General features: G+C 41.4%; 1 protein-coding gene across 4 annotated transcripts; it reads left to right on the top strand.

Annotated features, from left to right (window-relative positions):
- The first annotated feature begins 634 nt into the window (after window positions 1-634).
- On the top strand, window positions 635-9,383 carry MSANTD4 (Myb/SANT DNA binding domain containing 4 with coiled-coils). 4 transcript variants are annotated; one of them, XM_042862594.1, is made up of 5 exons: window positions 635-693; window positions 1,997-2,029; window positions 4,368-4,430; window positions 5,349-5,975; window positions 7,522-9,383. In XM_042862594.1, exons 4-5 carry the CDS (start codon window positions 5,514-5,516, stop codon window positions 8,092-8,094), a joined length of 1,035 nt encoding a protein of 344 aa, XP_042718528.1. In that variant the 5' UTR covers window positions 635-693; window positions 1,997-2,029; window positions 4,368-4,430; window positions 5,349-5,513; the 3' UTR covers window positions 8,095-9,383. The 4 variants fall into 4 exon arrangements, with proteins under 4 accessions (XP_042718528.1, XP_042718530.1, XP_042718531.1 ...); XM_042862596.1 differs by lacking the exon at window positions 1,997-2,029 and having other exon boundaries at window positions 655-693; XM_042862597.1 differs by lacking the exons at window positions 635-693; window positions 1,997-2,029 and adding an exon at window positions 727-745.
- Window positions 9,384-26,885: the final 17,502 nt, after the last annotated feature.

The raw sequence follows: 26,885 nt of genomic DNA, 5'->3' as shown, positions 1-26,885 counted from the left end.
GTGAGTGCAGTGACCTGCAGCCAGCTGTGTCTGTATGTGTGTGTGAGTGCAGAACACATGCAAGGCTTTTCAGCAACGTGTGTAGGTGTAGATATTAATTATGCATCTGCAAGCACCGCGTTGAGACGGCAACGAGACGCACACAGGGAAAGGTGCGGGCACCTCAGCGAGGCTGCGGAGACAGAAAAGGGCCGCGACAGCACAGCTCCGCTGCGTTTCACTCACGTGCTCACTATCCTGAAGTAATATCGCGGCTTACATAAGCAGCAAATTTCAAAACATTTACTCCCACCACGGACGAGCCTCACCGCAGGAACCCATCCTCACCACAACGCAACCGCACAGCCCCAACGCCTCACTGAGCGCAAGAAACGTGCCGCCGGAAAGTCATAGAGCGGAAGGCGGGCTCTGGCAGAAGCTAGCCAATCATCGGAAGGCATCGGTAAGACAAGCAGCGGCCACAGCCAATGCTGTATGGGGCTGCGCGAGCGGTGTCCCCGCGGGGGAGTTACGGCGCTCAGAAGCTTATTCGGGGCATTACGGCGCGTCTAGGAGGGTGGGACAGGAGAGAACAAGCGACGGGCCTCAACAGCCAATAGTCGTTCGGGAAGGACTGATGGGCACTCAGCTTGCCCAATAGGAAGGTGTCGGTCGTTAAAGGGCCGGCGACCCGGTGGGGTGAGTTGGGCGTAGGTGAGTAATGTGTGCGGCTCCTGGGGCGGGCGCGGTTCGCGGTGGGTCTGAGGTAGTATAGTTCCCGGCGCCTTACGGGGGGCCGCTCGCCCGGTCCGCAGCCTTCGGTCCCTTTGTGGGCGCAGAACGGTTGCACTCTCAATCACGGGTAGCGTTGAGGCGGCAGCCCGCTGCCCTCCCGTGAGGGGTGCGGGGTCCCTCGGTCTCCGAGTCGGTTGCCTGGAAGCCCGGCGTGGGGAGGGACGTCGGCGGGGTTGTCTGTCGTCTTTGTTCCCTGTGAGGGCTCCCGGCGGGGCCGGGCTGTGTCTGATAGGAGGGCCGAGGCTGGGGGCTGTGCGGCCTCCTTCCTCTCTTCCTCCTCCGGTTCTGAACTGAGAGCGGTGGGGTTTGGGTTGCGCGTTAGGAAGAAGCTCTTCGCTGAAAGGGAAGCTGATCAGAGCTGTGGTGCCCCATCCCTGCAGGTGCTCAGTGCCAGGTTGGATGGGCCCTGGGCAGCCTCAGCTGCTGGGGGGCAACCAGCCCGTGGTGGGGGGTTGGGACTGGATGGGCCTTGGGGTCATTTCCCACCTGAACTGTTCTGTGTGTATGGTTGTACCGATTGAACCATCTCTGAGTACTTAAATTTGACCCATGCCAGTACAACCATATGTTCAGAACCACACCTGAAGTTTTCCAGAAAGCCATGGATTAGTATTGTGTGAAGAGTGCCCAATTCTCAAATTCGGTGTTAGAAAATTAGGTTACAGGGCCTCCTGATTTAATGCTTATTTCTTTTCATTATTTATTTTTTCTGGAAATTTCAAATATGAAGACAACCAGCAAGGCGTAATAACAAAAAAGAAATCTGGATATATATGTGTGTGTATATATATATTATAAATTATTTAATAGGACTCTGTGAGATTTTTTGGTGTTGGTTATGACTTTTTCACAGGATCACAGAATGGCCCAGGTTGGAAGGGGCCTCAAGGATCATGAATCTCCAACCCCCCTGCTACATGCAGGGCCACCAACCTCCCCATTTAATACTAGACCAGGCTGCCCAGGGCCCCATCCAACCTGGCTTTAACACCTCTAGGTATGGGGCATCCACGGCCTCCCTGGGCAGCCTGTGTTGCTTGTGTGTTGGTTTTTGTTGTTTTTGTTTTTAAACATACCATTCTAGCATGTGTTCACACAGTGAGATGCGAGGAAGGGTAACACAGCGGCAGAGTGTAGATGCCTCTGCTGTATTTTGAGGTTATGAATCTTATGTATGTTTATGGATTGTTCAATTTAGTTTCATAATACTGTTTCATTTCAGCAACAACAAATACTTCCAGTTTCCAGACCAGAGGTGAGGTCCTTCTTAACCTTCAGTTTGATTTTGGCCTGACAGGACTGTATCAATAAACTCAGTGTTACGTTGCTGGCTCTCCTATGCACACCTTGAAAGCTTTCTGTTATCTCATGATGAAAAACCCTTCTCTTTCTCTAGACAGCACTTTGCATTTGTACCCAAATGGTGCACGTTTTGCATTTGCATTCTGAGTAATGTGTGCACAGCTGCTAGTCACATCAGAGCCTGTTTGCATCATTTGTCACTTCTCAGGGATTTCTCTGTCACATAGCCAGGCTTTTGTCATCTCTTCTCTAATCTGCTTATCCCTTTTCTGAGTGAACCACTTTTATTCCCAACTGGTACACTTAGAATTTATTTGCTGTAGAATCTTCTGCTAACGACACAAAAATGTTGAGGTCTTACGGTTCTGATTTCGGTAAAATCTGAAATGTTTGTCTGGAATTATTTCTGAATGTGTGTTTTCTTGTTTTAGATCGCAAACTAGAAATTAAACATGCTTTATGTTTTGTTCTTGTAAATTCATCTTTTCAAACTGCTGATAAGTTGTTTTTGTTCTTTCTTTGTAGCCATTTAGAATGTGTACAAATCCTTGCCTGTTATCATTCATGACTGTTAAATAGTTTAAGCATGTGGCAGTTCATTTTTTCTTAATTAAAAGTTATATCCTGGACACCATCCAGAAATATCAAAGTATTAGAACCAGAATTTTACCAAACTCAGCTTTATTTAGGTAATAATGCTTTTTATTTAATATATCAGAAAGGTAATGGTTCTGTTGTGGAATAGGTCCAAATCTGCTCATCTGTATGCTGCTAAGATAATTCATTATCACCACTTGTATTAATGAAAAAGGAAACGTCTTCAGTGAGGCAGTGTGCTTTCAGAAGGCAAGGAGTTAGAAATAGTGAGGTGTGCTTTACAATTAGAGAGTAATAACCAAGAGTTTTAAAATAGGTAGGCTTCACCGTTGCTCTCAGGGGCTTATATCATATATGCTATAGGACAAAAACAAAAGAAAGCTATGCAAAATGGCATTTTATGCCATGGGTTCCCAGTGTAGTAATGCAGTGCTTGACCTGTAACTTAAAATCCAAACCCAAGATTTGGTTCTTGTGGAAGAGTGGATGGGCGATCAGGGCAGTGATGCAGAGCACCTGGGTGAGCAGTAGTGGGACTGACCTGCAGGGTGACCTGGCCTACAGCTAAGAGGAAAGCTCAGCTGCCTGTCTTCCACGGTCATGTAGAATTGCATTTAAAAAATAGCACGGAGGAAAAATTGATTTAAAAACCTGAATCTGGTATTTAGGTAACCTAAAAGACAGCTAATTATTAATACATCCAAGAATTTGATGTATCTGGTTTGTGAGTACTTGGGGAAATCTGACCCATTGTCCAATAGCTAACCAACTACTTGGATGTCTACTTAAGTACTTGCTTAAATTCAAGAAGTTCTACCAATTTCAGTAAAAATAAGTGAGTTTTGACTTCAAACAAAGGTTTGGTGCCTTGGTAGTGGTAAGTCAGAAAAACTGTCTATGCTGTGTGTTAGACTCCTACATAACTCAGGATCAGGCCTTGGGCAACTTGCGGATGTTCCTGTTCTTTGCTGAGGGGGTCAGACTAGACGACATTCAAAGGTCCCTTCCAACTCAGAGGATTCTGTGATTCTGTAACTCTTTGTGCTTACACGCATGTACACACATTTTCTGAAGTAGCAGGCACCAGGAATTCAGCTTTTTATTTATCAATTCAGAATAACTGTCTCATTAACAGTAGAACTTCTAAAAGCAGTCTGAGTTCTTTCTGTGTATCAGTAGCTCTTCTGGAGAATTTACCTGGTGAATGACTTTTAGAAAGTTTTTAACGTAAATACTGAAGATGAATTTGAGTTTAATAGATAGATCAAGAAATTAAATTGCTATAAAGGCAGAAACGAATTAACAGTGCAGTTAGGATTTGAAAAGCAAAGTACCAAAAAAATTGATTTACTGCCAGAGAGAAGTAAGTGTGGTGCTGCTTCCTTGAAAGCCCAAATATCTTTTCATGGCAAACATATAATAATGAAGGTTAAAGGAGAAGTTTAAAGATCAGGTAAAAGGTCTCTGAAAAAAAGTACTTATATAATTCTAGCAGATACAGAGATACAGTGCTGTGTTGTAAGTCTGATTTTTTTAAATGGCAGAAAGTTGGGGGTGGGTTGTTTTTTCTGTTTTTGGTTTTTAATGCTGGACATGGCAAGAAGCGCATCTACATTACAGCCCTAAGTGTTAGTATATATTTCAATCATTCTCTGTTCTCAAGATGAGTCATTATTTTCTTATTTTATTTTCAGAAGGGCAGGAAGCTTCGTACATCTTAAATAGAAATATGCAGCTTGCAAAACTTGGAAAATTTTGTAAGTAAGCTATTTATGTACAACATAACAGTGCATAGGGGATGCAGACTGTAAACTGTTATGTGCTTTGTCCCCAAATGGGGAGTTTTTAATGTTCTGATGTGTATGTTTTATAGAGTTGTGCACTGTGGCCAAGATCAGCTTCCTCTAGCATCAGGCACAGGATCAGCCATAGCTGCGGTAGAGCACTGAGCTTTGAATCTGACATTAATTGAAGCATTTTACAGTGCAAGGGCCGTGGAGCAGGGCTTTAACGTGCGGAAGTGATGGCTTATTCCTTGACCCGTTTCTTAGAGCAGCATGTCAAATCGTGACACTTGTTTGAACACTTAGTTCAAAAGGTTATTTTCTATCCTACAGCAGGATTGCTCCAGCAGGATTACTTATTTGTGATTGCAGTTAGTCAGAAGAGGCTCTAAGATGTCAGCTTTTAATATGTACCTACTTATATCTACTTTTTTTTTCTTTGCATAGAAGTAGTTAAAAAAGGTTTCAGCAAATTCATTTGCCTAGACATGTTGTTTTTGAAGTAACAATGTAAACAATCTTAGCTTCTTTTTGAAGTACCTTAGTATTCCGACTAAGATGTATATGTCGAACTCCAGCCTTAAGCGTAGCCCAACATGCAAAACTGTAAGAGCTACAGGAAAACAGCTATATTTTTGTAATGGAAATATCAACTCAACCTTAACAGTTTATGACAGATATATTAATAGATTTATAATTCATACGAGTTTATGGGAGCTCATCAACAGCTACTTTAAATTCAGAGTGTAACAAAATTGTTTTCTTCTAACAGATGAGCGGTATGTTCAGAATGTACACTTCCTTAATGGGTGATTTTGGAGCCAAGCTCATTAAATACAAATATACAGTGTATACCTTTGAGATTTATTTTGTTTGCTCTTTTTCTCCTAGGAACCCTGAGGAAATAGGAAAATACTACAAAGTGAAGACGAAACACATCTATCGAGAGCTGATCTCTGCTTTCATTGTTTTTTAAACTTTGTGTTAATAACTGCTTAGTGTCAAATAGTCTCTGTAATCTGCTGTGCTAAAATTATTAGCTTAAAGCTGGAAAAAATGAAACAATTGAAAAGAAAAAGAAAAAGTAATTTTAGTGTTCAGGAAACGCAAACTCTCCTTAAGGAAATCAGAAAAAGGAGAGAAGTACTCTTTTCAAAACAACTTAACACAACAATTAATGAGATGAAACGGAAAGCGTGGGAGGAAATAGCAGAGTGTGTGAATGCTGTAGGTGAAGGTGAGCAAAGAACAGGTACAGAAGTGAAAAGGAGATACCTTGACTGGAGAGCGCTCATGAAGAGGAAGCGTCTGAATGCAAACATCAAGGCAGTTGGTGCAGGGTTTCACCTTCCTTCATCCGACTTAGATGACTCTCTCAATGAAGATATGGATGACAAAATGGGGTTTGCAAATGAATCTAGTTTTGAATGGCAGAACATTACTGACTTCAGAGAAGCAGGTGGGTCTTTAACAGAAATCAAAGTAGAAGAAGAAGAGGAGGATCCACAGAATTTTGAAGTAAGTGACTGGCGTGCATTACCTATATGCAATAATGGCTGTTTTCCAACCTCACGAGGGCTTTTCAGTGTGCTTCATTAGCATCAGTTTTTGCTTTGTCTGAATGTGTGAATTAAGTAGTAGAAACAATTGTGCTTCAGAGAGAAGGCATTCAAATCTAGCTGTTTGCAGCGGTGTGTAAGGTTGGTAACCCTCAACGCAAGTGTGTATTTGAATGTGTTTTCCATTTCTGTATGTCAGAGATAGGAATTATTTCAACCAGTAGAATGAAAATACATTACTTAAGGATATTGGCTGTTTTAATACTTAGGGTATCAGAATGGATGAGTGGAGAAGGGCGGTGCACCACTTTAACAAATGAAAGTGTGTGTTACCTGGAGGTACAGAAAGAAAGAAATGGAATATTCTTTGCATTTCTTAAAATGAGACCACAGGAGATGAAAATATTATCTGAATAAATCAGTCAGCCATTCCTCTGTCAGAATTGTGGCTGTGAAACTGTGGGCAGGTTGCTATTTTTAGTAGCATCATAGCTGTTCTGAGATAGTGAGACTGAAATCAAATGTTTGATGTTTTTTGTTGTTTTCTTTTTTTAATATGTGTTCAAATTGTGTCTATGTTTAGTTGGAATGTATGCTGGGAAAAAAATACCAGCATAAGCTCTTAAAAATGGTAATGGGAGCTGCTGCCTCACAGCTGCTGAAGAAAAGTGTCAGTCTTCTCTAAAACTGAAATATTGGTAGTTTCTCTCATTGCCTTACATTGTTTTCTGAACCCATGTCTTCCTCCGTTTGCCTTCCATTTGCAGTATTCGTAATGGGAAACAATAGTCTCTTCTGTATTATGGTGTACAGCACGTAGCTCTTGCAGGATTACAGCCTTCAGGGTTCACCAAGAACAGTGGTGCTAACCCCTTAATAATCCGTTCATGAGTGGTTTTTTAGCAAGAATGGCAATATGAAATTGGTTAAACAAGTCCTGTTTATTGTCCCACTTACACAGATTGAAGGGTTAGGACCATGTGAAAAATGCCAGATGGTTTTAAATACTGCGGTGTTAAATGTTTTTAGAAATTGAATCCTCGTGTTAATGAAGGCTGGGTTAGCTTTAATACCACATAGCCTGTGGATCCAACTGCTCTGGTAGATAATTAATCACAACAGATTGCTAGTGGTTTACATAAATGTCATTGAGCTTTGTGAAAAGTAAGGCCACCACATGGCTTTTAGGTGTAGTTTTCTGTTGGTGATTCTGACTGCTCTGTAATATCTATCATGCAGTGTTTTTTGTGCTACTCTTGCATGTCTATAGATAAACAGATTTTTCATTACAAATATTAGCTTATAGATCAAGTGTCTCTCAAGCTATGTAATAACAAACAAAGTTTTTTAATCTAGCATGTTTATTTTGTAGAATGTAATTTCTGGAATTCTTTTTAAGATGCAGGAGAAAAAGCAGTCATCTGTTACTTTTAGTAAAGTTGTATATAACGCTATTCTAACAGAGAGAATGGGGTGTAATTCTTGTGTTACATTCCTCTCTGCAGTTTCCTATTGAGGAAGAAGAGATTTTTTCATCAGTGTTGCCAGATTCAAAAAAAGAAAATGACTTACCAGATTTCACCCACATTGAGGAGTTTGGGAATCTAAGTTCTGCTCAAGCTAGATTAGCCTATGAAGATTCACACTTGCTTATAAATCTAGAGAAGCAGAAGGTGGAGCTGGAGAAGCAGCGATTAGATATTGAAGCTGAACGGTTGCAAGTGGAGAAGGAGCGCCTCCAAATTGAAAAAGAACGGCTGCGGCACATTGACTTGGAGCATGAGAGACTTCAGCTGGAGAAGGAGCGACTTCAAATCGAGCGGGAGAAACTGAGGCTAGAGACTCTGCGTGCTGAGAAACCTGCCCTGGAAAATGACCTCACCCAGTCCGAAAAACCCATCATACAGCCTCTGGATCTAGAAACTGAGAAGTTAAAACTTGAAAAAGAACGCTTGCAGTTAGAGAAAGAAAGGTTGCAGTTCTTAAAATTTGAGTCAGAAAAGCTGCAGATTGAGAAGGAGCGCTTGCAAGTCGAGAAGGAACGCCTCAGAATTCAGAGAGAGGGTCTCTTGCAGTGAACTTCTCAACTGGAGTGTTAATGCTAGTGTTCTTTGTTGTGTAGAATATAGGTAGTTCTTTTTCTGATACTGAAACTGTTGTAAAGGTCTAATGTTCTTCTGTTCAGAGTTGAATGTTGATGTTGAACTGTAATAATAGAGAAAAAAAATGGTGCTCAATAAGTCAGTGTGCCTGTGTAAATATGCTTATATAATAAATTGCTTTTCAGTGTATCAGAACTAAGTGTTGTTATGTTCTCCTGTCTTCAGTATTATGTTGTATTTGTTATAAGTGTCCTTCTCCCAAGACACATTACTAAGAATCAAAACCAAGTGCTGTATTTCTTTTTTTTTTTCTTTTTTTTTTTTAATACTGCACTAGCAGTTAGGGAGCATTAGAATAAGTCAGTACTTCTGTGAGGGCCTCCTGCTGAGGGTAGTCCATGCAGTAAATAAGTATAATTAGAACATAGTAACATACAGTCATGATGTGCTTCACTAAACTTTATTTCCCCTTTTTGTTTTTTCCACTTCCGCAGCTGAAAGGAGTACAATAACAGTTCAAGAAGTACCCTACAGTGGTGTCTAGTGTTGGAAGTGCAGGAGGTTGTGTTCTGCCTTTTTTGAAGTGTTCATACCAGATAGTTACACATCAACCTACCTACCATAAGACTTTTGAATGCATTGGGTCATTAATGATGTTATGTGAAGTGTTTCATGTCTTGGTTACCTGTCAGTGTAGAATGGGAGCTTCGTAGCAGGAAGTGACAGCTGTCTGATCAATCTGTGATCATACCCTGAGGGATGGTTTATTTCTCGAAAGAGTTCAGCTGATGACAGGAGTCTTGGGAGTGAAGGCACAGGCTGAGCACAGGCTAACGAGAACTGAGCTTGATATTATGCTCTTGATATTAATTCTTCCTGGCCAGCAGTGAGGTTCACGGAATCATAGAATGGCTTGTGTCGGAAGGGACCCCAGGGATCATCAAGTTCCAACCCCCAGCCATAGGCAGGGCCACCGATCTCCAGGCGGAGGTTTTTATGACTTCTGCCATACAGCGTGTTTTAGTTAGGTAAGCAGAAGTAGTTAGTGCTACATGCCATCGTTTCATATGTAATTTATTTGTTTCAATAAAAGCCTTTCTGTGATTTCATGTATGTGTGAATCCCAACTGAGCCACATTTTACTTGGTTTTTTTGTGAGCAACTACCTTTTTTGATTCCATTTGAAACTGTGAGAATACTAAATCTGAATACATGTTGAGTGACTTAACATGGATTCTTGTGAAAGTAGATATATTTATACCACTATAGGATTACTTTTATCCTGCAGCAAAAATTTTATTTTTTTATTATGGAGACAAGTGTGCTTCTACAGTGGAAATAAATTTGTCTACTGCAACCCAAAGTTGCTCTTGAGACTATGTTTATTCAGAGCAGCATTTAAAAAGAAACTTGAATTCTTTTTATTTTTTATTTATTATGAATTGTGACACCCTAAAGATGCCGGTGTCTGCATTCCTTGTGTTGTGAGTGGGAGAAACAAGACATTTTGGGATGGGACTCAAGGAATGAGGGGCAACATCATCACCAGTGCAGGGGGTAGTGACCAGGTGGACCATGCCAGGACACGGGATGCTGTTGTGGTCTTGTCTGTTGGAAGTACTCATCCAGGAAAGAGCAGATGTGGAGTCTGGCTTCTGTTTTGAGAGGCAATTAATGCTGCTGCTCAGCACTGGCACCTGTCTTTGTATTTTACTCTAGTTGAATGACTTAACCATTAGAAAAATGGTTTGCATTTTATGTTGGGACATCTCTTGGGGCAAGATTTCCAAGCATTTTCCCAAGTGAGGAGAGTAAAAAAGTTGAGATATATCTGAATAATTCATTTTTCATAAATTTGAACACTCCTCCAAATGTCAATAGAGCTGCCTGCAAGCGGTTATTTCCTCCAACTGTCTGTTCAGCCTCCTAGGGAAATGATGGACCCCTTGGTTATACAGAACCTTTTGGAAAATACTGAACGGTGAAATTAAGTATTATCATAAATCATTGAAAATACAGTTTCAACATTAAAAGTAGATCAAATTATGGAGCTTAATACAATAATTTTCTAGCCTGCTTTTTTTTTTTTTTTCCATACTAAAATTGCAGTCATTTCGTAATTTAAATTTAAATGTCATATTTTCAAATACTAATCTTCAAACTCTTAAAACTTAATTGCTTCATTTAGCAACCTGGGTCCTGACAGCAAAGCCTAACGGCAAAATTTAGACCATGTAGATGTCACCAAAGTCAGGACACACACAACTCAATTCCTACATAAAAGAAAGGCCAGTGGTTGTAAATAATCAGAGTGACATTCCCAGGCTCGGAGTCACCTTAAGACAAGAGGGAACAGTGTGTGTACAGAGGAAGAGGAAAATATTTGAGGGGGGAATGAAAGCAGAGGGGTAAAAATCAAATATTTGTTAGTGGGAAGGTGACTGAAGCTGTTGTCAGGTAAACTGTGTTGGAAATACCCCTACTGGTCATTGCAAGCTGTTTTATCAAGTTTTATCAAGTTTTTATCAAGTTTGTTCCTGATGCACTGATGTCTGATCTCCTGGCTCTGTGGAGCCTGGTGGAAATATAACCATGGAAGAGGTGAGCTGAAGAACCAGCAGGTACCTACAAGGCCACTGAGAAATGGGTGCCATGCACTTTCCTGAGCTGCCTGAGGGACATGCACTGGGACCTGCTATGTCCACTGTGTCATGAAGCCAGTAATTCTAGGGCCAAAGGGCCAAATATCAAAGGTTAAATAAAGGGTACAGCAGAGAGCCTCTCAGTGTCTAATACTAGTGATGGGTTCCAACAACTGAGGCCCTGCCAGGACATCAATGGATGAAGATGTCTTCCTTATACACTTTGGAGACAGACTGGCTAATGCTTTGTAGTATCCTAAAAACTGCTGGAGAAGCTCACAGGGCAAAGTTGCAGATATGAACCCAAGGTGAACAGCAGACTCTGCTCCAGTTGGGCACCTGTGAAGGCATGGTAGGATACAAAATCGACTTCACGTCATTGAGTAGGGTGCCCTGCATTATCTCTGAGCCATTTTGAGCAAATTTAACTGTGCACATACGATGCTGCAAACAAACAAACTTAAGCAAAATATTTAATCATTATTTATTAAGACAAATGATGTTTTAGATTTAATAAATACTGGGCTCAGATTGTGCAACAGGATCCTTGTTATATCAAGGAGTCTGCTAGCCAGGAGAGGAAGGGTCATCCTCCAGGGCTCCCTGGAGCTCTTAGGTAGTGATAAGCTGCTGTTTCCCAATGGTATATATTTTTTAATTGTTGTTGCTGTTGTTGTTTTGGGGTTCTTAATCTTTCCATGTTGATATTTTTCCTTCCCCTACAAATGTTCAAATTGCTACTGATGTTATTTCAACCTGTGTCCGTAGCTTCATCTTATCTTGCTTGGCTCTCCTCTACAAATTTCCTGAGGTTTTTCCCACAATTTTGCTATTTTCCCATCAATTTGAGCTAAGGGCACGGAACTATGTGGGACAGTGGATTAAAGACTAGACAGGAAGCTGCGTGTTTACAGAAAATTGACCTGATAATAGTCAGGGGAGGTCCAGTCTCCCTGATGACTGTCCTTGAGGTCTTGCATTGTCAGTCAGACCACAGAATCACAGAATGGTTTGGGTTGGAAAGGATCTTAAAGATCCGCACTTCTGACCCTACTGCCATGGGCAGGGACACCTCCCACTAGACTGGGTTGCCCAAAGCCCCATCCAACCTGGCCCTGATCTCCTCTAGAGATGGGGCATCCACATCTCTGGGAAACCTATTGCAGTGTATTCCAGTGTATTCCACTCATATGGACATCTCATACCAGACAGTTCTCCAGGTGTCTGCTAGTAGATGTTGCCCAAAGTACTGCTACAGTATGAGTTCTTTGTACAATCCAGAGCACATTGTTTGCATGTTACACCTTGAACTGGACGATAATCTGCCCTGTGCATGTCCAAAGCAGTGAATTACATTCATACTTAGTCCCCTGCCAAAACTAAACTCTAATTTCCAAATCTATCAGATAAAATCCCCCTCTACAACTGAGCAGGAGGGCTGATAACTCACAGCTCTTTGCCTTTCCATGGAACTTTTGAGGCAGTTGTCACAAGTATAGTGGTGTCAACAGCCTCTTCCTGTGCTATATCCTAGAAGCCTCCCCAGAAAGGCAAAATGCTCCAAGGAGATGAAACCAGATTTGGGGCTGATATTTTACAAACACAAAAATACTACTCAGTGTCAAACAGGAGGCTTGACAGAGAGGATAGGTGGGAGAAAAAGAAGGAGGAAAGACAGATTTTTCTCTATCATTGCTAGAATCAGTTACTGAATGTAAGCCAGAGAGTGTCAGGAAACTCCACCAAATGCATTAATGTTCTTTTTTTTTTTTTTTTCCCTCTCCTCTCCTCTCCTCTCCTCTCCTCTCCTCTCCTCTCCTCTCCCTTTATTCCCCTTTCCTTTTCTTTAGTTCCACCCCCCTTTTCCTTTTTCCACATTTTTTTTAGAGTTGACTGTAATCTTCTTACAATCCAGTAGACATCAAATGCTGACTTTTAAGACAAGCAACTGCTTAAGGCCTCATATAGTTTCTCACGTCACAGGCTGTTGTTTCTGCATTTTTGATGTGGGACACTAATCCTGTGTCCCCCTACCAGAATCAGGAGTTCCCAGCATGTGTCCTTTCCCCTGTTCCTCCCATGCACAAGCTGCTTTGCTGCACAACTCAGCTCCCAGTGTCTCCGTGAGGGCTGGAGATGCCAGTGAGGCCCTTGGCCATTGCCCACCTTATTTAGGATGAGAGGGTCTGTTTTTTTTTCTGCAGGGTGACAATGCAGGGAGCAGGGGTAGGTGTAATAGCCTCCTTCAAAATCATGAAACCTACAGGAAAAAAAAAATCTGTTCTTTGTGCTGCTGCCAACAAGAGATGGAAGAATGAGCCTGAATCACTGGCATGACTGCATGTGCTGAGAGTGAAACGCTGATCAGGATGTGAAGGACTAGCACTCAGTTCCCAAGCTTAGACAGCTCCAGCACATTCCTGTGGCTGGAGGCTGTTCCTGGGAGGCCATGGAGGAAGTGCAGCCCTCGGCTCAGGCCTCATCAGGTCTGCACTGCTTCAGCATTGCTGCATGGCACATAAGCCGTCAGCTCAGCTCTGCCGCCCTGGCCAGGGGAAGCCGGGCAGCTTCATACCTTAGGAAACACCCAGCAGCTCTCTCACAGCTCAGCATTGCTTTACCCAGGATGTGTTTTCTCCTGCTCATGTGAGATCTGCCTCTCCAAGGTCATAAGCAGTCACACAGCCCAGGAGAGGAAAAAAAGTCTCTGGCCATTAATCATGGGCTGTTACAAAGGAAGTTTTAGAGAGCAGGATTGATAGGGAAGCAAACAGTTCTTAACCTATCTCTAATGTTCTCCTACCTAAAATGTTAAAGCAATTATCAAGTTTTCTGCGATAATGATCTCGCAGTATTTTGTTGTGATTAAATAAAAATAATGTATTTTTTATGAAACACAAAGGTTTTTATGGTGTATTTTTTTTTTTTCTAGGAGCTTTTTATGCTGTATTTTGCTTCCAGGGATCTATGACACCACTATAATTTTCAGTAGGTCTCTTAAAGGAGAAGAGACAGTTGTCATAATTACTGAAATACTAAGGAGATTACTTCTGACTGTCTCTTTGTTTTCTCCAGTCCATTCCTTTTTCTTTCCATATCTTCCAAGTGGCCTGTTTAATATCTTGTTAATGTTTTTGTTCTCATTAACTTTTTTGGGGTAGCTTACCATGTGGCTGCAGCTCCAGCACTGCCAGAGCACTGCTGTGCTGTGCACACTGAAGAGCTTTGTGCAGGTAGCATCTGTTGGCACTTTGGGGCTGGAGACTGGGACTCACAGTATAAGAAAGATATAAAACTAATGCAAGTTATTTGAAGGAGGGTTACAAAGATGGAGAAATGTCTGGAGGGCAAGGTGTGTGAGGAGCGGCTGGGGTTCCTGGGTGTGCTCAACCCAGAGCAGAGCAGGCTGTGGGGAGGCCTCATGACGGCTGAGATGAAGTCCAAAATGCTAGAGAGGTAAATAGCTATATGTGCAGTAAATAATCACCATTTTAAAAGCTAGCAGACTGAGAGCAGCAGCAGTTACAAACTACAAACCTGGGTGTCAGTGGATGCCTAGATCCCTACGTCAGTCAGACACTATTGAGCTTTGCAGCTGACAGTAAGATAAAGTGCAAATAGGCCAGGTTCTTACATACGTTATCTGGTTCATTTTGCACCGGTGGCTCTGAATGTACAAGTAGTTGGTATCCTGACTACTAAAAGATTATAATCCAAGTTTCAAAAAATAAAGTGAATTTTAAAACAAATGTTCAACCTTTTCTTGCTCCAGATAAACAGCTCATTGGAAAAAACATATTCCAGGCAACATGAGGACAGTGAGGAAGAACTCCTTCAGTGCTGACCTGGGGCAACTTCATCATTTCCTCTCATTCTTCTCATTCTATTATTTTTTTCCTTTTTGGCTGATTTACACCAAAATGATGACTTTTCAAACACCTAGTTATGCTACCAGCGCTTTTGGCTCTCTGACTCTCTGTGATTTGGCTATTTGTCACTCACACAGCATGAAATTGGAATCTAGGAGGGAGCTCTGGGTTCTCACTCCCAGACTCATCATTTTTCCTTCATGGTTTCTTAAAGAAAAACCCAATTCTAGGTTACAGTTACTATGCCAATGAATGCACCAGTTCTCAAACATCAGAAAGCATAATACAAAAATATGGGCTCAGTAGAAGAAGCCCTTTTTACACACTACACAAAATCCTTTTGAACTTGACCTACTTTAGAGGACACTTTCATTCCCTCCTTTTATAATTTAATAAGAATACTTCTGTTATTTTCTGTTTTACTGTTTTTAATTTCCCTACTTCATACTATCAGTAGTTTTATTCTACACATTAGCAGACAGTGGAATACTTTGCCTTGTTACTTCCATATTTTCTAATTGCAACACTCCATCATTAGTCAACAGGTTCACAATGTGAAAAGCAAAGTTGCTATTTCATTTCATGCTATATAATGCAATGCTTCTGGTTCAGTAATTACATTGTGCCAGACTTGTGATCAATCCTGAGATAGCTCACTCTTGATGGATAGCCCCATCATGGACTTTATAAGAGTTAAAGGAAGGGCCAAATTTTTAATTTTGCTCCTCTGTCAATTTAGTTATTTGAACACCACTTTTCAGACTGATATTTATCTCACCAAGATAGGAAAAGATTACAGAAGTAAGAACTTAAAAGAGAGAACTGAAGTTTGAAAAGCACTTTCTGAAGTGTTGGTTTGCAAAACAGGAAAGATAAATTCCACATTCTTGCATGGAAGGCTATTGTGTATTACTCTTTTATGGAGTGCAGACCTTCTAGTCACCTGTTCAGTGTGCTGGAGAAAGCCATTAACAACCTCTCATAACTTTTCCAAGGACTGTGTGAAATGAGCTGTTGGTCTTATTGCTACTACTGCCCAGTAACAGGCCTGTGAAAAAAGAAAATATTTCCAAATGGTTTCTTCTCTGTCACAGGAGTGTTTGTGAGTCAGGCAGTTTTCTAAAATGGCAACCAACTTTCGAAGTGTCATAGAATGTAGGAAGTGCCCTTCCCTAACACAGGAAGAATTACAGCTACATACTTCAAGGAGTGAGTGCCAGAGGGTTGCAAAGACAGCCTGAACCACTGTGCTAATACAATAACAGTGGGGAGGGCTACAACCTTTATGATCAGGTGACACCCAAATGCCGTGGGTAAATGGTAAATCATTATGGGGTGCACTTTTGCCAGATGCACCTGCTGGGAACCAACATCAGGAATAGAATTTTTGGCCAGACAACTATTGTCTTGCTTCAATAAAGTGACATTTATGTTCCAATGTATCTTTATAGAATCATCTGGTTTGATGAGAAAATCTATAGGTGAAATATTCTTATTTCTGCAATAAAATTATGCTGTCCCATTGCTGTTTGACTTTTCACCAGTCTACACCTAAAGCTTTTCAGTCTTATCTCTCACTTCCATCCTTCTGATATCTCACACTTTCTCCAAGGATTGTCAGTGAGATCCCAACACTCAGAAATCATAGAGTTAAATATGCTTCAGAAACTCCAAGTTTGTGTACTCTGAAGAGGGTTTGTTCATCTGACCATGCCTAAGAGGTCATTGCCATTGTTATCTTCCATCTAATACTTCAGGAAAGATTGAGGTTCAGTATTTATCTGGGTGGAAGTTCAAGGGAAAGGGGGTAACAAGGGGACTAGGTTACTAAGGTAGGTAGTACACACTCTGCTGTGACAGTGGTTATAAAGAAAGCTGAAAACAGTGACGAGGTGACAGGAACAGCCATAAAAGTGACCTCCTAAAGTTACTGACAAAAATGAGTATCCACTTAGCTAAGGGACCCTGAGATGGCAGGGCAAAGAAACCATGATAACAAAGTCACCTTCCAGGACAGCAAAAGTCAGCAACACCCCGTTTCAGAAACTGATGTCCTACCCCACTTGTGTAGCCACAGGTGTACAGATTAACTCTCTATCTACCCCAAATAAGCAACTCTAAGAGATCTTCTCTGCACAAGATCTCTACAGCATATGTCCAGAACAGTTGGATGCCTCACCGGCAACTCCTGGCTGACTCCATGGATCCTCTCTGAAGAAGGACTTTTTCCATTATCGATTAGCCTCAATCCTGAGGCTAATTGTGAGTGTCATACCAGTAGCATCTCACGTAACATACAGGCTGTGTGCAGGTTGTTTTGTTGAAAAAAAGCAATAGTCCAAATGGCAAGGTATTCTGTTCCTAAAATGGATGCTTCTGACCCTAAGTATTCACAAGTTTGAATTCTATAAATTCTACTCCTTTATACACTTTTTATTAACTCAGAAGTCTTTTGTTTGCAAGACTGCAGGTTGCTTACAAACACAGTAAAACGCTCCTCTGAAGAGGATTCAGGAGAAATGCTGTGAAGCCAGACCAGGTGATCAGTTACTGTATTTCTGGTATGCATCCTTTCACACTGCAGCAGCAGAATGGTATCCGAGGAAGTAAAAACCTAGCAGAAAAGTGGGGACAACTTTGCATACAATGGTGGAGAGAACTAATGGCTTTCTGAATGACTAACACTAGACTATACCTAACAGAAGTAGCGCTGTTCCTGTTCCAGTTTGGAACTGGAGAGATCCTTTCGCCTATGAATACAGCAGAAATTTTGTACTAACCCAAACTGGTGCCTGGTAAAGCTCTTACTCTAACTGACAAGCTAAGGGCTATCACCCACCTCTGAGAGGTAGATGAGAGAAAAACAGCATTTCTGTCGAATGAAATATGCATTGTAATATGATTTTTAAAAAAAGTTATTTCTATTTGATCTTTTATATTATATCAGTATTTTTCAAATGTTTGTCTTCAAAGCATCTTGACAGCATTTTCTGGAAGCAATTCTTTTGGAGGCAGAAGCAACCATAGCAACTTGCCCTGCTTCATCTGTAACACAAAAGGATCCTTTCTGTGCATCAAAGTGCACAGCCATCTCCTCCTCCTTCCTGTGGCCTGCCAGCTTCCCTTCCTTCAAATTGTTTTTCCATCTGCAGTATTTATACAAATTGCAACGTTTCTGCAAGGAGGAGACAAGGCTGTTTATTTTGTAGGCTTTACTCAGACACTTGTCAATTTAACTGGACTGTTCTCTAGAAAAGAAAATTCAGTCTATTTGGAGATGCCAGCTTTTATTCAGGATGAGCAAATTCATTCAAATAATGAGTCCCTCATGCCCTTTTCACACTGTCTCTTTTGATAGATGACCGTTGTTAAGTCTGAGTGGTTCATATGTTTATTCACTTTGTAGAAAAGAATTATTTCCTGTAGAACAAAAATCTTTGTGGGAACAAGAAATGGAGCTCTGAAAGCTTCAGTCCGCATGTTTTCATCTTAGAGTTCAGAAGGAGTTTAGGGGGAAAACAAAACAACAAAATGAAGTAGGCCTTGAAAAGCCTTCTCAAACCTCTACCATTGCCAAACAGAAGGGAAAAGCTTTTGGATGGATGAGACAGGTTAGTTTTACCCTACTGATGATGTGTTGTTGCGCTAGTAATTCTGTTCCCATCTGTTCCCATCTCTTGTGGTCAGCAGAGCTTCTTACGCGGCAATGATGATGACAGAAGCATGGCTCTTACTGGCTGAATTGGTTCCTACTCCTCACCAGCATCGTGCTAATGTCCTTCCTGTGCCTATACCAGGGGAATCTCCTTGTGCTCAGCACTGTCTTTACTTCTCTTTATTTGGTAGAGATCTGAATAGAAAAAGGTGTAGGTGTGTGTGTATGTATGTGCATGTTCATACAAGCCAAGAGGTACAGAAGAATATAGGTTCTGACAGAGAGGGATACCAAAGACTGTAGGGTAGGATCCCACTGCTGATGCAGACAAATTATACAGTGCATGGACTTGCCACTATCCAAATGCATGCTACAGATCTGACATGCATGGCATTTGTGCTTGGGCCATATTCACCCCTATGAGCAGAAGGCTGATATTTTACTTTATTTCCCAAGCCCAGTGTGGTACAACAAGTCTGAGTCCTGGGACAGGCAGTCTTCTACCTGCTGCACAGCATATTCACCATCATTCCTGTGATGCTGTGAAATGGATCTAGAGAAGAAGAAAGGGATCACGAGCAAGGACAGCTGAAAAATTTGGAGATGCTCCACAAAAGAAAGCAAATTTCCAATACCAATAAATCCTAAGGAAACTTAAAGTGCTTATGTCTATCCAGTGACCAAGAGGACATCGTGTGCAGTGACTCAAAGTCTCCTGAGCCAAAAATAATAAAAATTAAAAAAAAACTTTCTTAAAAATGTTAAAGAGGAAAGAAGAAACCAGGTCTGTTGCTGAGAAGTTTTCATACTGATTATTCAAACTAATGGGATGAGACTGAAATAAATAGATTTCAGGCTGAAATTGTTCCTCCATAACAAATGATGGACTTGCCTGGTGAGACTGTCAGAAAATTAGGCGTGCACAACGGAAAATGAAATCATGCAACCAGATGGTGAGGTGGAGTTGCTCAGGCTGGTTGTATAACACACTTCCCTGACAGAATTTCCTGCCATAGGCCTGGGACATGGAACTGCCCTGGGATGGGTGTCTGAGATAAGAGAGCAGATATCATTTATGATGTGTTAGAACAACTGACTTCACTTTTCAGGGATACAAGAAAGCAGATTTCAGTACAACAGATATAAATGTAGAGCTTTGACTCCCTTTTTTTCTTTGCTTTTAGGGGAACTAAAACCAAACACTCCCCTAGACTCTGGATATTTCAATCTAGGACTTTGGTTTGTTTCTTTCAAAAATCCAATCTTCTATGTGAGTTTCTGCAATCATTTGATATGCTGTTATATTGGTGGGAACCTCCAGGGACATACAGGTTTGCAAGAGCTGGGCATATTTGCATCAAAAATAGAAAGAATGTATCAACTCATTTCTCACTGTACTCTCTTCCAGTGATTTCCTATACATCTGCACCAAAGCCTGACACAGCACCGAGATGACTCGATGAGGTTACAGATGGACAGACATCCTCATGACAAAAATACCAAGCAGTCCATCTCTTCAGAGGCACAGCAGAAGATGCAAAGGCTGCATGAGAGTGAAAATCAGGATATGGTCCTCTCTGTAGATAAGGGCAGATGCCACAGTGTACTGAGTGATCTAGGGGTAGCCATCCCTGTGTAGTGGCAGCCATGTGTAATATTTTTCCCAGGATTACACAGAATTCAATTTCAAAGGGAATTCGACAGGTAACTGTTAGCATCTCACACATATTGTGAAGAAAACAAGCAAAAAAGAAACAGGACACCAAAAAAATCCCCACAAAAAGCACCTTATGCATTTGGTGCCATACTGGTGACAAATACAAAGTGAAGCTGCCAAAAAACTTTTTGTCCTTTTTTCTTTGTGTGTGGGTATATTGGAAATCATCCAAAAGAAATCAAATCAAGAAATGCAACACCAATTATCAAATATGTATAAACTAATCGTTTCTGCCCGAAATACCAATTCAGAGGACATGTTCACCTACTCATCACATTTCCCACCAACATTAACTGAATGAGGTCATAGGCCCACTGGGAGTAGGCAGGGAAAAAGTCATCGCATGTTCTCAGCAGCATGTGATGATAACTCACTGCCGAGCGTGGTTGGGTTCGCATTCCTCCTTGTCCTCCCTCTTGCAGTCTGTGTCTGCTCTGAGTTTGGGTAGCTGCATTGCTCCGTCACCAGCTTTGGGGAAAAAGCCATCCCAGAGGTGCCAGCATGGGACTTCACTTCATTCCTTTATTCCCTAAGTGTCCAGCAAAGGCTGCTGGCCATAGATCATCAAATCCATGATCAGAGAATGGCTTGGGTTGGAGTGGATCTCAAAGATCGTTTAATTTCAATCCCTCTGCCACACTCAGGAGTTGCCAGCTGCTAGATCAGGCACTAAATCAGGCAGCCCAGGGCCTCATCCAACCTGGCCTTGAACACCCCCAGGGATGGGGCATGCACAGCTTCTCTGGGCAGCCTATGCCAGAGCCTCACCACCCTCTTAGTGAAAAATTTCCCCCTGACATCTGATGCCCTTGGTGACTGCAGGTAAAGTGGAGGCAGATGGGAGCATCTCGGCACTTGGGCTACAGCTGAAGCAGCAAGTGTGTCATGTCTTCGAGAGAAACATGGGCAGCTCTGCAGCTGAATAAGGGCAGGGTGGAGGAGTTCTCTGTCTTCACCTGAACATACCTGAATAAATCTCACAGTTGTGCTGTGAAGTCTCCTTCCTTCACGACAAGGTTTTCTTGGCTTGATGAGTCTTTCAGATATATGAAATACGAGTGGGTAAAGCTTGTGATAATGGAGCTCAGGGACACATGGCTCAAGAATGACTTAGGTTGGGAAAGCCTGCTGTACAATGAGTATATTAAAAAGAAAGCTATTTAATTTATCTGAGGGAATGGATCCTCTTGATTAAATTTTAGAAATATCTACATGGGAGATTTCTGCTGGTAGAATTATTGCAGATTAAGGCAAAACAACAAGATTTTAATTTTCTTTCACTCAATGTCTTTAAGTCAGTCCTAAGTGGTATTCAAAAGCCCAGCACCAGCATGGGAAGTCCTGCTGCCCATGGCATGTGGCCTGATGAGATACCTGTAATTTTCCCTTCTGGACTGTAGACATGTGAAGAGTGCAAAGCGGTGCCCAGGGTTCCCATGTGTCAATGACACCCAGTTTTCTAGCAAGGCACACACTCCGGGTGCCAGGTGGGTATTGTGAAATGGGAATTGACATCCCCCACACAAAGACCAGCTTGTGAAACCACCATACAGGATTAGCCCGTGAAACCAAATGACCAGCCTGCACCTCACTGTAGGTGTACCCATTACCATCTGTGTTTTCTCAGTCATCTTAGTGCTACATGCATAGTATGATGCTGCTCTTTGTCTCCTTGCAGTCCTTCAGTTTGATGGCTTTTTCCAACAGTTTGCTTTTAGTCTGCTACAATTGCTTGCTCCACCAACAGAGATAACCTCCTAGCACTATCACTATCCACATCTCCTTTTCTCTGCTGGGACTTTGTTTTAAAATCTTATTTAGAGGTGAAAATATCTCTCTTTCTTGTATCTAGAGAGCTGTGACTGTAACCATTAGAAGGTCAAGCAACTGCAAAATGTAAAATGTAACTGTAAAATAAGGAGTCTCCTAGTAGCAGGAATTTGGGAAATGCCTAGTACCTAGTGGTGAAAGGAGCAGAGGGGAGCAAGAAGGTTAGGGGGAAGCAAGCTGTTATGGGATGCAAGGTTTTCATGTATCAGTTCTCTTTTTTTACAAGGCATAAATACATGGCAAGGATGTCCATTTCCCATTGGGATGGGTGAATCAGGATCTCTGGCTGTGCAGGTGACTGTTAAATTTTGTGCATGATAACACTTTTGCATGGTAACACTTTAAACCACAACCTTCACAGCACCTCCCAGCACATGCGGCTGCATCTTCTGCACAGTGACCTGGTCTTTCTGTCCCAGAAACCTGTTTGTTCCCTTGTCTTTCTGACTCACTGCTGACACACTAATGGCCAAGAGTTCAAAACACTAATCAAATATACTTTTAGTGTGACCCTAGTCTCATACTGGACAACTCTGAAACTTTTTTCTCTTTTGGCCACCAAGCAACTGTTCTTATCACTCTCTAGATTCTTGAGCTTAGCAACAGCACTGTTTCGTATTGTAGAAACACTTCTCCAGTGAATAATGTCATCAGAATAGCATTTAACTTCCGAGAAGCTCAAGGCCATTGAAAGTTTCCTAGATAATGCTTGTTAAAATCATTTTAGTTAGCAATTTCAGAGGTGTGCCAATTTTGCATCTGATCTTCTTGCAATCACTGATCTCCACCACATGCTGCAGATGGCATCCAGGTTGCTTATTGGAGCATGGAGATTTTAGGAGGTGACTGACTAATTGAATGCTTGCCTTTGATCACAGAAAAGTGGACTTGCAGAAGCTGTAATCCCTAGGAAAATAGATGAACAGTTTTTAGGGTACCTCATTTCGGATAAACAGTGTTTCACAGTGAAAGAAGTTTCCTGAAGGCTACATCTGCCTACTAGGTTAACATTTATAGCTGTCTGTATGTGGGCTGGCTGCTTGCATACTCATCTGTTGCTACAGTCATCTCATCAATGCCAGCAGTCCCAATTAATGCTGAACACGTAATGCTTGCCACAGTGGTCATCTGAACAGCAGTGCTAGCAGTAATCCCATTTCCCATTCCCTCCAGTTCATAAATCCAAGAGTCTGTAGGACCTCCAGTACTGTGTCCAGTTTTGGGCCCCTCACTGCAAGAAAGATATTGAGGCCCTGGAACGTGTTCAAAGGAGGGCAACAAAGCTGGTGAGGGGTCTGGAACACAGGCCATATGAGGAGAGGCTGAAGGAGCTGGGAATGTTCAGCCTGGAGAAGAGGAGGCTCAGGGGAGACCTTATTGCTCTCTATAACTTCCTGAAGGGAGGTTGTAGTGAGCTGGGGGTCGGCCTCTTCTCTCGTGTCATTAGTGATAGGACCAGAGGGAATGGCTTCAAGCTACGGCAGGGGAGATTCAGGCTGGACATGAGGAAGTATTACTTTTCAGAAAGGGTGGTCAGGCACTGGAATGGACTGCCCAGGGAGGTGGTGGAGTCACCGAGCCTGGGGGTGTTCAAGGAAAGGCTGGATGTTGTGTTGAGGGACATGGTTTAGTGGGAGCTATTGGGAATAGGTGAACGGTTGGACTGGGTGATCTTTTAGGTCTTTTCCAACCTTGGTGATTCTATGATTCTATGATTCTATTAGGATTGCTGTTCAAGGATGCCGATGGAATAGTTGAATTCCTGTGTAGATGGAGGTCCTTGAACACATGTGGTCTGATCAATGACAGCTAATGACTAATTCATCCATCACTAAATCAGCTCACAATGATTTGTATCTTCCTCTTCCAATCATGGTGTCAATTACTTGTATGTTGAATCAGATGGAACCAAGATATTGCTGCTTTCACACCCCAGTGTTGTGTTTTCGACCACACAGTAATACTCCTGCATGTGAAATGGCCTCAACTGTAAAGCCCAGTGAGTCTTTTGGAAACTTCTGGGGTTCAGTGTATAGGCCATAATGCCAAAAACTAGAAGAGCAGCTGGAGGTGCTAAAACTGTTCATACTGGTCTTCTATGCTTGGTCATGTGTAACCAGCATGTGTAATCTATATGGAAGAGCTTAGGCATAAAACACTGCCCAGGTTCTTCAAGGCTGGTAAATTCAGCTTTGCTGCTCTTTCATACATCAGGAGGAGTTATTCACACTTTGTAACTCTGAAAACATTTTTTTCATTCCTGGTCACTGAGTACCACTGAGCAGAAGCAGAGCTACGTGATTTCATTAGGGACCCTAATTTTAGTGAAGCCCCCAGAAGTTCAGTTGTGACACAGTTAAAAACAAACAAACAAACAAACAAACAACAATTAAAGAATAAATAAATGAAAATGTGATAAATTACCACTTATTTCAATTCTTTTATTATTACTATTACTATTCTTTAAATTTAATGAATTTACTAGTCTGGGGAGGGAGACCAGCATTTCCACATATATATGAAAACATCAAATACAAAAGAATAATTTGGGAGTTTATTTATATTCATATAACTTATCTATTTGTTTATTTATTTATTATTTAATTTGGGAGTTTATTTCTATTTATGGTAGCCAGACTTAATTACCTTTAAGGACTCCTTCCCACTCAGAAGATTCTGTGATATAACATAAAATGAATTTTGCTGTACAGACTGGTAAAGAACTCTCTGGATGTTTTTAGCACTGAGTATTTTGGTGAAATAAAAACATTATAAAAACATTATTGCTTTGGATGAGTTTTCGGGAATGTTTAGGAAATATTATAATCTCCACCAAAACGTTGTTTTTGCATGTTCTTATGCTTATCTTGGGAGCTGAGCAGATGGGCAATTCTGAAGCAGTGGGGAAATAAAAACCAGGAAAAAATGGTAAGACAGGAGATCCTAAAAAAGACATATGCAGAGACAAAATGTGTGCTGTATCTCAAATGAAGGTTTAGGGTGAGGGGATGCTGGGCATGTCCATCTCACAAAGCTGCATTGTGCCAACACCCATTACATAGCCTCTCAAGTCACTGATGGATGCTGTCTGGTGCTCGTACTGCCACATGTCCACCAGTGTTCTCTGAAACAAACGGGAAGTGTAGAAGCCAGTGCATGTGTTGAGCACACCTGTTGTGTTATACAGGGAGAAGAAATGTCATGCAACACTGGACTCACGTTGGACGCAGCTTTCTTCTGTCCTCACCCCCACACTGTTGACATTCCAATGGTCTGAAAGGTAGGTCACATGAACTGGAAGTGTTGAAACACTGGCTTTAATTTAGCTCTGCTGTGAGAGTAGGGATGTAGTTGATTCTTATTAGAGAAGCATAGAATAATTTGGGCTGCAGGGAGGCACTGCTGGTTTTCTGTACCAATCCCCTCTCAAAGCTGGGACCTCCAAGCTTGGTGGTAGATCAGATTCCTAAGAACCACATCCAGCAAGTCTTAAATGCCCCCAAGAATGGGGCCCCCACAGCACCTTTGGCCCCATGTTTGACCTGCTCCTCTGAGAATTTTGTTTACAAGTCTCTAAACGGATTTCCCCCTGCTGCAACTTTAATCCATTTGGTTTTGTCCTTAGAATGTTTCTTTGTCCCTTCAGCTCTTTGTAAGCGATTCGTGACGCACTGTTTCTGGAGATACTCTCTGTTCCCTTGGAATGCTCTCCCTGTGAATTTGTGCTAACGAGAGGTTTGAATTTCTGCTTGATCACTAATGACAACTCGATACTAAAGATTTGGCTATTCTACATCTCATTCCAAGGGTTTTCTCCAAGTACTGCTCATTTTTATGAATACTGCTAAAGTACTCTTTGTTGCTGTTTCATCTGTGAATCTTTCTGTTTGACAGAAATGGTAGCTGGAACCATGGTGCTTGGCATATTTTGCTTATTTTCACTGTGGGCTGACCCCAAGTTTCACACTGACTGAAACGTTGCTCAGCGGCACTTAGTCATGCACTGATGACCTGTGTCAATTTTCAATACCACTCTTGGAAAACATACAAAATTTTTCTTTCCTATTCTTTCTTCCCTCAAAGAGCATAAGAAAGGATGTTCTAGAAAGGGATGTCTTTTATCTTAGCATTATTTTAATAAACAAATATTTTTAATTCAGTTTCAGGAATTATCCAAGTGGTCTGATTCAAAAATGGAAATCTTTCTGATTGAAGACTTTTTACATAAGCAGAAAAGAAAAATTTGTGATCCTGCCTAGAAATTTTTTCTTCCATTTTCCATCTGCTGGGATGCCCTTCAGATATCACCTTTACACAACTGTGGCTTTTGTCTACGTAATAAAATTAATATTTGGGTATAAATCTTATTTTCATAATGAATCACAGTAAATTGGCCTGCCGAAGTACTGTTGAATTATTTTAACTTCTTTCAGACACATTCAGAGGGAAGTTAGGCTATTTGGCACTATATGCATGGAAGAGTTATATATTTACAAACCTTCATCTGTCTTTTTTCTTCATAGCCAAACTCATAAATGAAGCAGCTGTTCCAAAACTGTCAAGGTAATGTCACTCGCTTCCGTGAAGTCATCACATCACTTGTATTGCCATAACAGCCTAACACTGTCTGTGCCTAATGTCACAAAAACACTGAATTGCCACCGTTTTGAAAATAATTCTGAAGTGATGACTTTAGACGCAGCCTTCCTGCAAAATGTTCTGAAGGAAATCACCATTTGAGCAAGAAAACTTTCAAAAATGAATCAGTAGTACTATATATTAATTGCACTGCAGCTGCTAATTAGTCAAATGAATCGATATTTCTGACAATTAAAGTATGTTGTCTCCCTTTCCCCTTTCTTCTTTTCCATGCAATATGAACTATTGAAGATTTCTACAAAGATAACACATGATGTAAATAGTACAGAAAAGACTTGAGCGCAATTTAAGATGGACAAACATAAAAATACATGCTTAAGTAAGAACAAACTACTACAGTAATGCAGAATGAAAGATGAGTGACTCTGCAGCTTTACTGCAAAAAAAAAAGATCT

The sequence above is a fragment of the Lagopus leucura genome, unplaced genomic scaffold (assembly GCF_019238085.1).
Source record: "Lagopus leucura isolate 7727_CA_CO unplaced genomic scaffold, USGS_WTPT01 Super-Scaffold_702, whole genome shotgun sequence".
NCBI lineage: Eukaryota > Metazoa > Chordata > Aves > Galliformes > Phasianidae > Lagopus > Lagopus leucura.
The sequence above is the reverse complement of the archived record's forward strand: the minus strand, read 5'-3'. Positions and strand labels throughout refer to the sequence as shown.